The following is a 15,080-nucleotide window of genomic DNA, read 5'->3' as shown; positions in this document are numbered from 1 at the left end:
ACTATTAGCTCCCATGTGAGAATTGAGGCTTGAACCCAGGTTCTAGGGAAGAACAGCTGTCCTAACCACTAAGCCATTGTCTCAGCTGCTGTATGCCCAGCCTTCTTATGTGGGTTCTAGTTTTCAAACTCAGTCCTCAATGGTTGTGAGTCAAGCACTTTACAGACTGAGCTACCTCCCTAGCCCTTTGTATGATATTTTGATGTTAGCTGTCTTAAGGAACTGTGGTAATAGCTCCCTCACTGAAGAGAGGGGCTTTTTTTTTTGGTCCTGAAACATTTACTTAGGCTTCTTTGCAGTCATACCTCTTCTCCTGTTGTCCCTGAGAGTCGCTGGTGTGCTTTCCGTCACTTCTTGTCTTTACTAGATTGTCTGCATAGAATTCCACAGTATGTGCACTGTGTCTTTTGCTGCTTGTACCAACACAACAATATTAAGATTATTGAAAGTTCTGATTGACTTGTACTATCTGTCTCACCTCCATCCTTAGTGCTACATTCACATCAGTTTATTAGTGCTGGACTCAGTTGGTGATGGACCATTTTGTTGTAGTGCTTGCTTTCTTTTTCTTTCTTTCTTTTTTCTTTTTTTGTTTTTTCGAGATAGGGTTTCTCTGTGGCCGTGGCTGTCCTTGACTCATTTTGCAGACCAGGCTGGCCTTGAACTCACTGAGATCTGCCTGCCTCTGCTTCCCCAGGTGCTGGGCTTAAATGTGTATGCCACCACACCTGTATTTTTCTAGTCTTACTTTATAACTAACCTTTCTCCCTCGTATGCCATTAGTAGCTTTGAAATATCTCTGTGTACTTAGATCTGTTTCTGAGTTTTCTAAGCCTGTGATTTTGAAATTGGAGAACACATGAGAAAATTTCATGGTTAAGAACTAGTAAAAAAGCTCAACGGTGATGATGCACGCCTTTTATCCTAGCACCAGAGAAGCAGAGGCCGGCAGAGCTCTGAATTAGAGGCCAGCCCGGTCTACAAAGTGAGTTCCAGGACACCCAGGGCTACAAAAACAAATACGAGGTCAAAATGGCAGTGTCCAGCAAGTGACTGGTTTTCAAAAATGGTATTATAATGCTGCAGGATTCAATAAACCGGAGTTAATGCGAGATGATACAATATTTGAAATTGAAAATATAAAAAAGAGCCGGACGTGGTGGCGCATGCCTTTAATCCCAGCACTCGGGAGGCAGAGGCAGGCAGATCGCTGTGAGTTCGAGGCCAGCCTGGTCTACAAAGTGAGTCCAGGATGGCCAAAAAAAAAAAAAGAAAAAAAAGAATATATAAGAGGCCATAAGAAGGCTTCCTGAGGACCATTATAATGATAGAATGTTTCACATTAAGAGAGCCTTGGACCTGACTCTGAGGCATCAGATCTTGCTTAAAGAGCAGTAGACAAAATATGAGGACAAATTCTACCTTTAACCCTATCTGAAAGAGTTTATTTGAGAACGAAAAGAGAGAAGAGTGGGCGAAGAAGTGATTTTGTATTTGAAGTCTGTGGCTGTTCCTGGTCTCACCATATTTTTATGAAGTTATTTCAACCTGAATCACAATTTAGGAATTATTGCCAGGTGTGGTAGCGCATGTCTTTATTTTTATTTTATTTTATTTTATTTTTTGGTTTTTCCAGACAGGGTTTCTCTGTGTAGCCTTGGCTGTCCTGGACTCGCTTTGTAGACCAGGTTGGCCTCGAACTCAAAGCGATCCGCCTGCCTCTGCCTACTGAGTGCTGGGATTAAAGGGTGCGCCACCCCGCCCGGCTTAGCGAATGTCTTCTACACAGAGAAACCCTGTCTCAAAAAACCAAAACCAAACCAAACCAACCAAAGAAACAAAAAAGAATCATTGGCTCTGTAGATGCCTCACTTTAAATAAAGTCTATTGTAAACAAAAAACAAACACAATAAAAGTCAGACCTGATGGCACATGCTGTAATCCCATTACTTGAAAGGCTAAGGAAGAAGGGTCAAGAGTTCAGGGCCAGGGTGCTGGAGAGAGATACTCAGTTAAGAAGTATTTGTTGCTCTGGTAGAAGTGTGCTCACAGCCTTTCATAACCCCAGTCCTAGCGGATCCAACAGGCATGCAGGTTGGTGCATATACTTCATGCAGACAAAACATTTGTATACATAAAGTAAATCTAAAAGAGTTCAAGATCAGCCAAGACTACATAGTGAGACTATTTCAAATAAAAACTAGAACAAACCTGATGGAAACAGTGTATCCACTACTTCTCAATATTGTGCTTTGTAGAAATTTTCTTAATTTTCATTTGAATTTCATACATGTGTACCATGTATCTTGATTACATCCATTCTCACTTTCATCCCTCCAGCTCCCTAAAGAACCCTCTAGTCTACCACTCCCCCACTTCATATCGTCTTTTTCTAAGTTTTTTCTTTTCCAGACAGGGTTTCTCTGTGTAGCCCTGGCTGTCCTGGAATTCACTCTGTAGATGAAGCTGGTCTTGAACTCAGAGACAGAGTCTCTCCGCATAGCCCATGGCTGTTCTGAAACTCTGTGGACTAGGCATGTGCCATCACCACCCACCTGATTGCCTTTTTTTTTTTTTAAAGCCCACTGGACCCAGTTGGTGCTACCTTTCTGTGGGGCCCTAAATGTGGGGTCACTCACTTTAACCTGTGGGATCTTACCAAGTGTCCATCCTCCTAACGAAAAGTGACACTTCCTCCCTTGGCATCCATCAGTTGGCAGCAATTCCTCAGCTAGTGGTGGGACCTGTGGAGCCCTATGCTCTCCATGCTTAGGCAGCGCAGCTGCAACTGTTAGGATCTGCCATCAGCATTTTAAATTTTTATTGCCTAGGGTCTCACACACAACACACACACACACACAACACACACACACACACACACCTCTCTCTCTGTGTACACATATACACATTCCATCAGGACTTTATACTTCTTTATACTTTGGAACCTATTACAAAGGTTTAATTTCTTGTAAATTGATCTTGAAATATGTTAAGTGTTACAAAAATGCCATTTTTTTCTTTCATAGTTTACCTGGAGGAATCTGAACTAGCTAAACAGCTTCACCCAAAGGAAAATGATCTGGTGTTTTTGATTTCTGAGAGACTACATGGAGACAAGAAAGATATGGACAGGAGTGGCATGCAAGACTGCAATCACTATTACTGTGGTTATGTCCATAAGTTTCGCCGAACTTCAGTCAGTAAGTAAATAGAAAGTGTCAACAAGGTGATTGTTTTCTGTACGTTGTGCTTTCTTAGCCCTGTATGTTGTTACATGTTAGGTTGACTCACTTGCCATTTAGAATTCTTTCTCTGTTTTCCCACTTAAGATCCTGAGTTTACTGCTTACTGTTTAAAAGCTTTGTTTTTAACTATGTGTATATAGGTGTGTGCATTCAAGTGCAGGTGCCTGCTGAGGCCAAATATGCTGGGTCTCCTTGGACTGGAGTTACAGGCAGTTAAGAGCTGCCCAGTTGGGTGCTGGGAAGCCCAACTCAGGTTCTTTGGAAAGAATAGTATATGCTCTTAACCTCTGAGCCATCTCTCTAACTTCAGGCTTTGGTTTTCTTTTTTGTTTGTTTGTTTTTTAATTTTGGAGAGGGGTCAGTGTGAGACAGGGTTTCTCTGTAGTCCTGGTTGTCCTGGAACTCACTCTGTAGACCAGGCTGGTCTCGAACTCAGTGAATGATCTGCCTGCCTCTGCCTCTGTAGTGCTGAGATTAAAGGTATGTGCCGCCACTGCCTGGACCAAGCTGTTTGTTTGTTTTTGTTTTGTTTTTAGAGACAGGGCCTCTCTGTGACTGTTCTGGACTCACTTTGCAGACCAGGCTGGCCTCGAACTACCTGCCTCTGCCTCCCGAGGGCTGGGATTAAAGGTGTGCGACACCACGCCCGGCTCCAAGCTTTGTTTTGATGTCCTCCTCTGATGCATTCTTCCATCTGTCGTTTTTATATATCAGTTTCAAGTTACATCTTTTTTTTTTAAAGATTCATTTATTATTATGTATACAATGCTCTGCCTGCGTGTACACCTGCAGGCCAGAAGAGAGCATCCGATCACATTATAGATGGCTGTGAGCCACCATGTGGTTGCTAGGAACTGAACTCAGGACCTTTGGAAGAGCAGGGGACGCTCTTAACATCTGAACCATGTCTCCAGCCCTTCAAATCATCTCTTTAATAACTTAAGTCACAGTCCAACCTTGGTTTTGTGACTAATTACTAATGAGAAGAGCAAACAATTTATTATAAGGCAACTTAAGCTTGGAAATGTACTGTTTCCATCACTTCCACCTAGTGCACTGTATGGATTACTCCCCTGTAGCTTGAACTTCTGGCAGGCAACATCTGGCAGGCAACGTGCCTTATTCTTCTGCACATTTGCAGTGCTCTCCAAAAGTGGTCAGAATTATTCCTTGTTACCAAGGGAAGCTATGACCCAGAAATACTAAGTATTATAGCCGAGGTTGTGGCTAACATCAGAATTGTAACATTTTCTAGTGGGGCCTTTCTATGTTTCCCCAGCTGTTTTTAAGCTTATGGGTTCAAGTAACCCTGCCTCAGTCTCCCAAGAAGCTGCTACTACAGGGCGTGTCACTATGAATGGTTCAAACAACCAAGTCCAGGCTCTTTATGTTACTCTGCCTTTTGACAGTTGAAACACTAGTATTCTTACTCGCATGATGAGATGATTCCCTGATTCTACACCCTTACTGCATCATGTCTTCAGAGTAACATGGATCCTCCTGGACTGTAGCACCCTGCTGCATTTTAATTGATGTGAGCCACCAAGTGGGTGCTGGGAATAGAACTTGGGACCTCTGGAAGAGCAGCAAGTGCTCCTAACCTTTAAGCCATCTCTCCAGCCCCCATTTTAACTGATGTGGCAAGTTTATCTTGATGCTTTGTGTATAGCACATGTGGAAAAATTTATAGCAGCGATATGTGGCTTAATTTTTGCTTCTGGCTCCTGAAAATGATTACATTTGCCAAATTTATAATTATCAAATTTACAATTATCTCTTTTTCTGAACTTATAAATCAAAACTGTTGAACCTCTGCACTTGAAAAGCTATAATTTTAAACCTTTATAGTAATCTGTGGTTCTCTGAATGTTTTACAATGGCATTTAACTCATTGCAGATTTGACTGTTCTGTTCACTGCATCCTACATCCAGCCATCATGTCTATCGCTTTCCTCCCTAACACTTTATTCTGTTTGTTTTGAGGCAGGGTCTCTCTGTGTAGCCCAGGCTGTCCTGGAACTCAGAGATTGCCTGCCTCTGCCTCCGAAGTGCTAGCATTAAATGTGTGTGCCACTATGCCTGATGTCTAGTACTTTCTTCTTGGTTTGCAGTAGGGAGTGACTGTTTTTTAATGTATAAGGCAGAGCCTGTACCTATACAGAGGTGCCATAAGGTTTTTTCCCTGGTATCATTCTGAGTCATTGCTGTGCTGCCCAGAACGCTACAGAACACACACCCCGTTTTGTGTTGCAGTTAATGTATCTGTATGGCCTAGAAACCAATAACTGACTGAAGTGTAATTCAAAGCTGCAAGCCCTGTGCTGGGCAGAATTAAACTGCTACTAATCTACCAGTAAACTGAAATAAACTACTCTAACCCTCATAACCTACTGTATCCCCATCACTTGCCAATCTGATCCTCCTAGGGCAGCTTCGCTCCACCAGCTGTCCACTCTCAGCTGTCAACTCCCGGCTCCTCCTTTTCTTCTAGAGGCCCTGCCTTCCACTTCCGTCCTTCTGCCCAGATGATTGGCTAAACAGCACTTTATTGTCAACTGCTACATCCGTTCAAGGCATTCCTCCACAAGGTTTTGCTCTCTGGGTCTTGTAATATATGCCTTCCTACTTTTCTTTCCAGCTCTGCCAGCTCTGCCTCACTCTATCTGAAATACTCTCAGCACACTTCTACCCCCGCCTCTGTGCTTGCAGCACTCTTTCCTTCTTTAAAGGGACATAGCTTACTTCCTTACTTTACACTCCGCTCAGCAGCAGCTTGTCCACCTCTGCACCTCCCCTCCCCCATTCCTTCCTCATCCTGTCTCTCTTTCTCCATAGCACTCACTATTATTATTATTATTATTATTATTATTATTATTATTATTATTATTATTATTATTATTATTATTATTATTTTCTGAGACAGGATTTCTCTGTAGTCTGGGCTATCCTGCACTCAATTTGTAGACCAGGCTGGCCTTGAACTCACAGATACCATCTACCTCTGCCTTCCTGAGTGCTGGGATTACATGTGTGTGCCACTGTGCCTGGATACACTCACTTATTTTCTGACATATTTATTTGGCATCTTCCTCTGGAGGACAGGAACATTGTCTGCTTTTTGTTTGTATGTATGTTTGGTTGGTTGGTTCTTGGTTGGATTTTCGAGACAGGGTTTCTTTGTGGAGCTGCTGCTATACTGGAACTAGTTCTGTAGACCAAGCTGGCATCAAACAGAGATTGTTTTTATACAGTGAAAACTGCAGGTTAAGCTCATTTGCAACAGCCCCACACAGTTCTCCATCAGGCAATCAAGTGCATAAATCACTCCACAAAACCAAAGGTCAGCTCTTGAATGGTGAAAAAAAGATCAGAATAATTTTACATTTAGTAAATGTAAGTGACTTATACATCATGTAAAATACAAGTCTTAGCACTCGAGAGGCAGAAGCAGGCGGATCGCTGTGAGTTTGAGGCCAGCCTGGTCTACAAAGTGAGTCCAGGACAGCCAAGGCTACACAGAGAAACCCTGTCTTGAAAAACAAGTCTTAAACACTTGTGACTAACCTTTTTAGTTGGATAACAATACGTTGATGCATTGCTTTTCTCCTCTTTGATTATAGTGCGCAGTGGGAAAGCTGAGTGTTCCTTGTGCATCCAGACACAAGATATCTTGCCAGCCAGTCTAAAAGAACTTACGAAATGTATTGTAATCAGTTCTCTGGTAACTACACAGAGGAAATTGAAAGCCATGTCTCTGTTGAGTAGTCGGAACCAGTTGGCCAGAGCTGTTCTAAATCCAAATCCCATGGACTTCTGTACCAAAGACCTACTAACTACAACATCTGAGAGAATTGTGAGTGCTGATAGGCGTGAGGCCAGGAAAGTAAGGGAGGGCTTTTGTCAGGACAGTTTTAGCTGCTGCATGGCCCTGTGTGCTGTGCACAGTATTTAGTGCCCTTCAGTTTTGCAAGGTGTACAGAGAGGCCAGCTTATATCAGGGCAAGGGGGAGGGTGTGTGGAACGAGCACCATTCAGCTGTGTTCAGCGTCTGCTGGGTGGTCGCCATTCAGGAGCTGTTCACGGGTTTTGTGGGGTGAGTTCTGTGTTTGAATAGTTGCTGGAGAACTGGGGGATTGTTGCAAATGAAGAGGTGAACCTGTAGTTTTCACTGTAAAGATTATATACATAGTCCAGAAAATTAACAAAGAAATAGAAAAGGAAACCAGTATTTCTAAGCTCTCCGCATGTACTACTGCTTTCATGTTCATTATCCAGTCATGCTGCACCATTGAGGGAGGCTTCATCTAATGAATCAAAGAGCTTAGGAATATGGCTATCTAAAATGGAAAAAAGACTGAATTTAGACTGCTAGGTCTGGCCATGAAAACTGTTTTCCACTGTGTGACATTGTATTAGGAAAGAGAATTCTTAGAATCCTTTACCGTCTAAGCAGAGAATTGATTGAGTGGGAAAAAAAAATCAGAATAATTGAAGAAAAGCTTATTTAAGAAAATGTATTGTCGTATTTGTATGAAGCACAAGTAAAACCACAATTACAAGTGGACTGATGCCTGAACTTAGTAATTAGTAACTGATCAGGTTTTCTCTAGTTGTGAAAGTGATCCATAGGTCAGTCACTTAAACACTTACTTAGCTTGACGTAGACTGGAAGAAAGTTGAACAAATGCTGCTCATTACTTCTCCCATTTGACACCACAAAAAGAATTTACTACACCCATCTTCTCTATAGATTGCCTACTTAAAGGACTTTAATGAAGACCAGAAGAAAGCCATAGAAACTGCATATGCCATGGTGAAACAGTCACCATCCGTTGCCAAAATCTGTTTGATTCATGGACCACCTGGAACAGGAAAATCAAAAACTATTGTTGGTCTCTTGTACCGCTTACTGACAGAGGTAGGTGTGATACTGTTAGCCTGCACATGGTTTTACTTGACCCGAATTAAGAGGCATGTGAGTATTAAAGTACCTTTTCCCTTTAACTTGTGTATTTACGATTTATTATTATCCCTACTGTTTTTAATTTTATGTGTTCGGGTGTTCTGCCCACATGTATGTCTGGGTACAGCCTGCATACAGTGCTTACAGAGTTGAGAAGAAGACAGATTTCCCTGGAGCTAGAGCTTCAGACAGGCCATGATGTGGGTGCTGGGAATCAAACCTCAGTCCTCTGGAAGAGCAGCCAGTGCCCTTTCCTGCTGAGCCATCTCTCCAGCCTCTTGAATGTGTTCTTGAGCTAAATGTTGGTTGGACTGAATATTAGGTAATGATAAAATGTAAGGCCTAGAGCATCCCAACAGTTGTGATAAGCTTTATGCCAGAGACAGCTTTGTGGTGTGTGTGTTTGTTTTCCTCTGGTACTGGGAATGAGGCCTAGAGTCTTGTATGTGCTTGGAAGTGCTGTGCCCTGTACCACTTGTCACAGTAATATTTATGTTGTGGAAGGAATAGGAGCTTTCTTTAACCATTGTGAGAACTTGCAAGCATTCTCGGAAGCAGAGAAAGATTTGAATCCCAAAAATAGAGCTCATTGTTGTTTGTCTACTGTGTGACAAATTATAGAACCAGAGGAAGGGTCATTCAGATGAAAACTTCAATGCCAAAATCAAACAAAACCGAGTCCTCGTGTGTGCACCTTCCAATGCAGCTGTTGATGAACTTATGAAAAAAATTATCCTCGAATTCAAAGAAAAATGTAAAGACAAGAAGAATCCTTTGGGTATGATACTCAACTTGTTTTTGTTGTTTTTATCTTTTTATCTATGTTTTCCTTGAGAATGTCTGGCACTGCCTTTTATCAGATCAGAATCAGTTGCATGTAACAGAAGTTCCACATGCTCTAGTTTAAGTATGAGAAACTTTTACTTCCAGTTTAAAACGCTTGGGGAGCGTTTCCCTTTTTGCTATATATTTTAATGGTTGTGAGGGTGTGTCATCCTTCTGTCCTTCTAGTGTAACTTTTGAAGTAACAACAATTCTGGTACCCTAAGCTGATCCTGCAGGCCAGTGCCTGGCTCCCAAACACAGTTTGGATAGCAGTGTCCAAGACAGCTGCATGCGTAGCCAAGGGGCATGACTGCAGCTGCAGTGCTCAGTGTGCTGGTAACTGCAGTGGAGCAGCACTGCGTGGGGCGCAGCATCCCCCACAGTAGACCAGAAGTGTGTTCTAGTACAGGCAGAGTTAGAAATAAACTAACAGTTGAAAGTTCTGTCGGTGGATAATAAATTATAATTTTTCTGCCATTCTTATATATCTACTGAGGTTTTTCCCTCTGTGCCTTTGGGTAAATCACACTGATACTAACATATGAGGGTCATTCTGTGACACCGTGCTTGATAATGTGTTATTTGGGGACTTTGAAGAAAGTGCTCGTAAATGAGAATAGCCCATTATTTGGTTGATTTGTTGGTTGGTTCTTCCAGACAGGGTTTCTCTGTGTAGCCCTGGCTGTCCTGGACTTGCTTTGTAGACCAGGCTGGCCTTGAACTCACAGAGATCCACCTGCCTCTGCCTTGTAGGTGCTGGGATTACAAGCATGCGCCACCATACCTGGCTATGCCCATAATTCTTTTTTGTTGTAAAATAGACTATCTGGTGTTTTGTTTATTATTGGTGTTGATTTATTTTGTTCTTTTGGACAAGTTCTCATAATTGTTGTTTTCAGGGGTCAAGTCACTCAGCTTCTCAGTAGCAAGATTTTTGCGGATTGATATTTTCCAAGGGGAAAAATTTTGTTTTAAACTAGGTTTTTATAGATAACTGGCACCATTATTCATTGCAATTTAATTTTTTTTATTTCTTGGATTTTCTACACAGAGTTTCTTGTGTAGCCCTGGCTGTCCTGGAACTCATTCTATAGACCAGACTGACCTCAAACTCAGAGATCCACCTGCCTCTATCTCCCTAGTTTTATTTTATTTCTTTAAGTTTTGCCTGAACTTATGGTTGGGTCTGTTTTGTTTTTGTTCCTTTCTCTCTTAAGTGCACATATAGCCTAGAGCTGTGTGCTTGCAGAGTTCCAGAAGGAATTTCTTTTTTTCCAGCTGAACAGAGGCCAACTCAGAAACTTGTTTTTTATTGCTCCATTTCTTCCAAGTCTCTTCACCTTTTTTTTTTTTTTTTTTTTGTTATTATGTATATAGTGCTCTGCCTGAATATCCACCTGCAGGCCAGAAGAGGGCACCAGATCACATTATAGATGGTTGTGAGCCACCGTGTGGTTGCTAGGAATTGAACTCAGGACCTCTGGAGGAGCAGACAGTGCTCTTAACTGCTGAGCCATCTCTCCAGCCCATCTCTTCACTTTCTAGTGGTCATTAAAACTCAAGCTGCCATTACAGATATTTCTGTGTTTTTGAGTGGTATTTTGGTAATGGAAACATAGAATTAAGGGGTTTTTGTTTGTTTGGCTGGCTTTTTTCAAGACAGAATTTTCTGTATAGCCTTGGCTGTCTTGAACTTATTTTGTAGACCAGTCTGGCCTCACATTGATCTGCCTACCTCTGCTTCTCTTGAGTGCTGGGATTCAAGGCCTGAACCACCACGCCCAGCTGAATTAAAGGTTTTTAAACCTGCATTTTACTAAATGTGAATTATTCTTTTTGTTGGTTTGTTTTTTGAGAGAGACAGGGTTTCTCTGTGTAGCCTTGGCTGTCCTGGACTCACTTTATAGAACAGGCTGGCCTCCAACTCAGAGATTCTCTTGCCTCTGCCTTCCAGAGTGTGGGAATTACAGTTGTGCTTCACCACACCCAGCTGTAAATTATACTTTAATGATGATAATTTAAAGATCAAAATAAATGCCTAACCTCCTGCCAACCCTCTCCCATCACCCTGCTCCAGTACCCAGGGAAACTACTGGAACTCCATGCCTCCTAGCTTTGTTTTCAATTCTGTCTGCTTTTGGCTTTTAGGACTTCTTTTACATTATTACAAGTTCATTCTGCAGCGTAAGGGATGTCCAATGTAATGTGTAGAACGGTTGTGGCTATTTAGAATGAATTCCAGATAATCTCTTTCATCTTTCTGGTGGGTGCACAGTGAACTTGGCTATTTTGAAACTTTCAAGTAAATGTTGGCTAGAGAAGATGACATCATATTTAGGAGAGAGAACTGAACTAGGAGTTTTAAAAAATTGTATTAAAGAGGTGGGTGGATCTCTTGAGTTCAAGGCCAGCTGGTCTACAGAGAGTTCAGCACAGCCAGGGCTGCACAGAGCTAGGTGTGGCGGCATATGCCTTTAATCTCGGCACCTGACAGCATCATTCCACTCATTCCTCAAGTGTGTTCTTCATGGAACACTGTTAGAGAGTAGCTTGAGAGACATGAACATATCAGTGTGAGCTCTGCATGATTTATCCATGTGACCTTCCTCGCCTTGTGTTGAGTAAAGTGGTAAGTACTGGATTTACAGTGTTATTATCCAGAATATTTGAAAGAAAGTGTGAGAAGCCTTTAGTATAGCTCTTGACATGCAGTTGACAGTTGTGTTGCCTTCTCTCACTAATGTGGAGATGGGATTTATTAGCATTGTCCTTATTAGTTTTGTGTCTTTTTGTCAACAGGAAACTGTGGAGATATCAATTTAGTACGGCTGGGTCCAGAAAAGTCTATTAATGCAGAGGTCCTAAAATTCAGTTTGGATAGCCAAGTCAACCATAGAATGAGTAAGTGCTGGCCTGTTTGCAGTGGTGCTCTGCTTCTGTTTGGATGGCAGAATAATGACGGGGGACTAATGGTATTTTGGAGACCCCACTACTAGTCTAGTTTGGGGAAGGAGTTTTCTTTCTCATTGTGTTTATATATGTATGTGAATTTCTTAAAATGAACATGTTGATTTCTAAATTTGTATTAGAAAAAGACTTGCCATCTCATATTCAAGAAATGCACAACAGAAAAGAGTTTCTGGATGGTCAACTTGATGAGCTTTCTCGCCAGAGAGCTCTGTGTCGAGGTGGGCGGGAGACGCAGGTATGGACACCTCCTCACTTGTTCCTTGCAGAAGTGGCTTAGACATGAACCAGTCAAAGGGTGTGTGATGGTGTTTTCATGGAGTTACTATGGTGTGAGTCCGTGAATTATGCTGAGGTAGCATGCCTGATGTCAAGGTTAGCAAGCTATTTTGTAAATACTGTATAGACCTGTCTCTGAGACAGCTTCACAGCCCAGATCTCATCAGATCAAGGTAAACAAACAGATACGATTGTGTTGCCGTAAAGATTTATTTATAAAAGTAGGTGGTATATTGTATTTATTTATTAGGTGCTTTCTGTTAGTGAGTTAAATTTGTTTTAGGGGCTAGAGAAATGGTTTAGTGGTTAAGAGCACTGGCTGCTCTTTTAGGGGTCCCAGGTTTGATTTGCAGCCTCCACATGGCAGCTCACAGTCAACTGTAATTCCAGTTCCTGAAGATCTGATGCTGTCTTTGGATTTCCTCAGAGTCTTGGTGTGACCCATGATACAGTCATACATGCAAAACACCCATACACATAAATAAGAATGAAAATAGCCAACATTTCTAATTCCGTTGAGGGAAGAAAGAATTCACTGGCTCACAGACAGACTCAAAATCAAGAGTGACTTAGCTTTTAGTATGTTTGGATCAAGAACCTTAGCAGGTAACATTTCGCCACCTTTTGATTTCCTTTTCTCTGTATGTCAGCCATTTCTTTTTTATGAGAAGGCAAGTGCCAGTAATCTGGGCACCACCACCCCAGCTTAAAATACCATGTGTCTATTCCAAGAATACACTCTGATTAGTCTCTGGTTGCTAAGATTTTATTTAGGCATAAAGAATACCTGCATTCTGTGCACATCCCTGTGGCAGAATTGTTGAGTTGTGTGTGAAGCACCTTTGACATTGAAAGGAAAAATGATGCTCCAGTGTTTGAGATGCTAGGCAGACAGCAGACACGCAGTACAGGAAACACACTATCCCTCAGCTGTGTAGAGCAGTGCTGGGACTTGACTGGTGGGGAGGCCAGCACACTGTTTCAGTGAGTTCATGGTGTTTTTCACTGTCCTAAGTTGTAAAGTATCTGAGAGCTTTCTGAAGTATTTGGCTTTCAGGGTGATGTTCTCATTTGTTTTCAGAGGCAAGAATTAGATGAATACATTGCCAAAGTTTCAAAAGAAAGGCAAGAACTTGCCTCGAAAATTAAAGAGGTAAGTAGTTTACCTGCAGTGGTTTACTCTCTTTATGAAACACTAAAGAGGACATAAGGCCTGAGGTTTTGTTTTTTAAAATGCATGACATGAGAACTGCATGAGTGGAGGCATCAGTGTTTTCTCTTAGATATAGGTTAGTGTTAAACACAGCTTCTTTTTGTACAAGTTGCAAAGAGGGAATTGCTGCTGTCAGTAGTTAAGGAGACTAGGTTTGTGGATATCTTTTTATAATACATGATGTCATGTGAATTCTATATACATATAATTGTTACACTGTGTTGTTTAGGGAATAATGCAAAAGATGTACATATTTAATATAGATACATTTTTTCCCCCTACTTCCTGAGATTGGTGAGTGTCACAGATTTGAACCCTGATACGGAGAACACCTACATAGCTTCTCCCTTGTGATCTTTGCTGTAAAAATACCAGAGTGTTACTAGATTAATTGAAGGTAGGCTGAGCCAGATTTGTGTCTGGATGATCAAAATGTAGCTCTAAAGAAATCAAGTAAGGTCAGCAAGACAGTGTAAAGGTAACTGGTGGTTTGTGGTTTTTGGCCAGAGATAAACACAGTTGGATTTAATATATATTTTTCATTAATAGTGTAAATGACTTCTAAGCTAATATTGTGAGCTTTGTTGCTCATCATGTCTTCTGTGGGCCATTGAATGAATCATGTCTGGGGACACTCTCCATAGTCTGACGGCTAGGAGAAGAGAACCTTGCAGTGCTGTAGCACTGGAGCCGATTGCCGCCTCCTCGAAAACCTCAGACTTTGCCTTGAAGTCCATGATGGATTTGGTCAGAAGGAGTTCTCCTGTTTTCTAGAGCTGAGGCTTCCCCTTTTATTAAATATTTTTATGTCAGATGAACAAGAAAAGGTAGATATTTAATAATAAAAAAGGACTGTTACAGGATCTGTGTATAACTAAATATGGTTATCCTTTGTCCTCCTAGGTTCAGGGACGCCCACAGAAAACACAAAACACCATCATCTTGGAGTCCCATGTCATCTGCTGCACATTGAGCACAAGTGGTGGTTTACTGCTTGAGTCTGCTTTTCGAGGGCAAGGGGGTGTTCCCTTCAGTTGCGTCATTGTAGATGAGGTCAGTGGGTACTCAAGTGTGCAGGTGTGACTAGGACTGTGAAGAAAAGTTGTGGGTGAATTCTGGATGTTGAACTGTGGGTGAAGTGGAGGTTTTCTATGCAGTCACTACTCTTGCAGTGCTGGAGAGTAAGCATCCATCCAGCCTTGCTTGTTAGGAAGCCTCTGCACCTCCAGCCCTTAGCCGATGTGCATGTGTTCTCATACAGTGAAGCGTGGTGCAGGCAGCCTCCTGCAGAGTGGGGACTATAGTCTTGGAGTAGAATTGTCTCTAGCAAGGATTGCCCCTGAAGCTGCTGCAGTTTGTCTGTTAACTTTGAAATATACATTTATGACTTTGGACATCGTTGGCTGCTGCATTTTCACCTGACATCTTTTATTTCTTGTCCATTTACTGAACATTGATTGTACTGTTCTCTGAATGAAAAGTCAGAAGACAGGAGAAATGGATCGTTAGATTCAGGAATCAGTCTAGACAGAGATACGTAAATTACGTATGATAAAATAAAAGAACATAGTGGAAATGATGAAATAGT

General features: G+C 41.7%; 1 protein-coding gene across 1 annotated transcript in view; it reads left to right on the top strand.

The window, feature by feature from the left end:
* Positions 1 to 15,080, top strand: part of Setx (senataxin) — a 59,615-nt gene that overhangs the window by 28,859 nt on the left and 15,676 nt on the right. The window contains exons 12-19 of the mRNA XM_051166137.1: positions 3,027 to 3,200; positions 6,866 to 7,098; positions 7,996 to 8,163; positions 8,830 to 8,986; positions 11,833 to 11,934; positions 12,123 to 12,238; positions 13,361 to 13,432; positions 14,396 to 14,545. Coding sequence (XP_051022094.1) covers positions 3,027 to 3,200; positions 6,866 to 7,098; positions 7,996 to 8,163; positions 8,830 to 8,986; positions 11,833 to 11,934; positions 12,123 to 12,238; positions 13,361 to 13,432; positions 14,396 to 14,545 — 1,172 coding nt within the window. The remainder of the gene's footprint in view (positions 1 to 3,026; positions 3,201 to 6,865; positions 7,099 to 7,995; positions 8,164 to 8,829; positions 8,987 to 11,832; positions 11,935 to 12,122; positions 12,239 to 13,360; positions 13,433 to 14,395; positions 14,546 to 15,080) is intronic.

Source organism: Acomys russatus, chromosome 24 (assembly GCF_903995435.1).
Source record: "Acomys russatus chromosome 24, mAcoRus1.1, whole genome shotgun sequence".
In the NCBI taxonomy this organism is placed as follows: Eukaryota; Metazoa; Chordata; class Mammalia; order Rodentia; family Muridae; genus Acomys; species Acomys russatus.
Note: the sequence above shows the minus strand (reverse complement) of the source record. Positions and strands in the feature narration are given on the sequence as shown.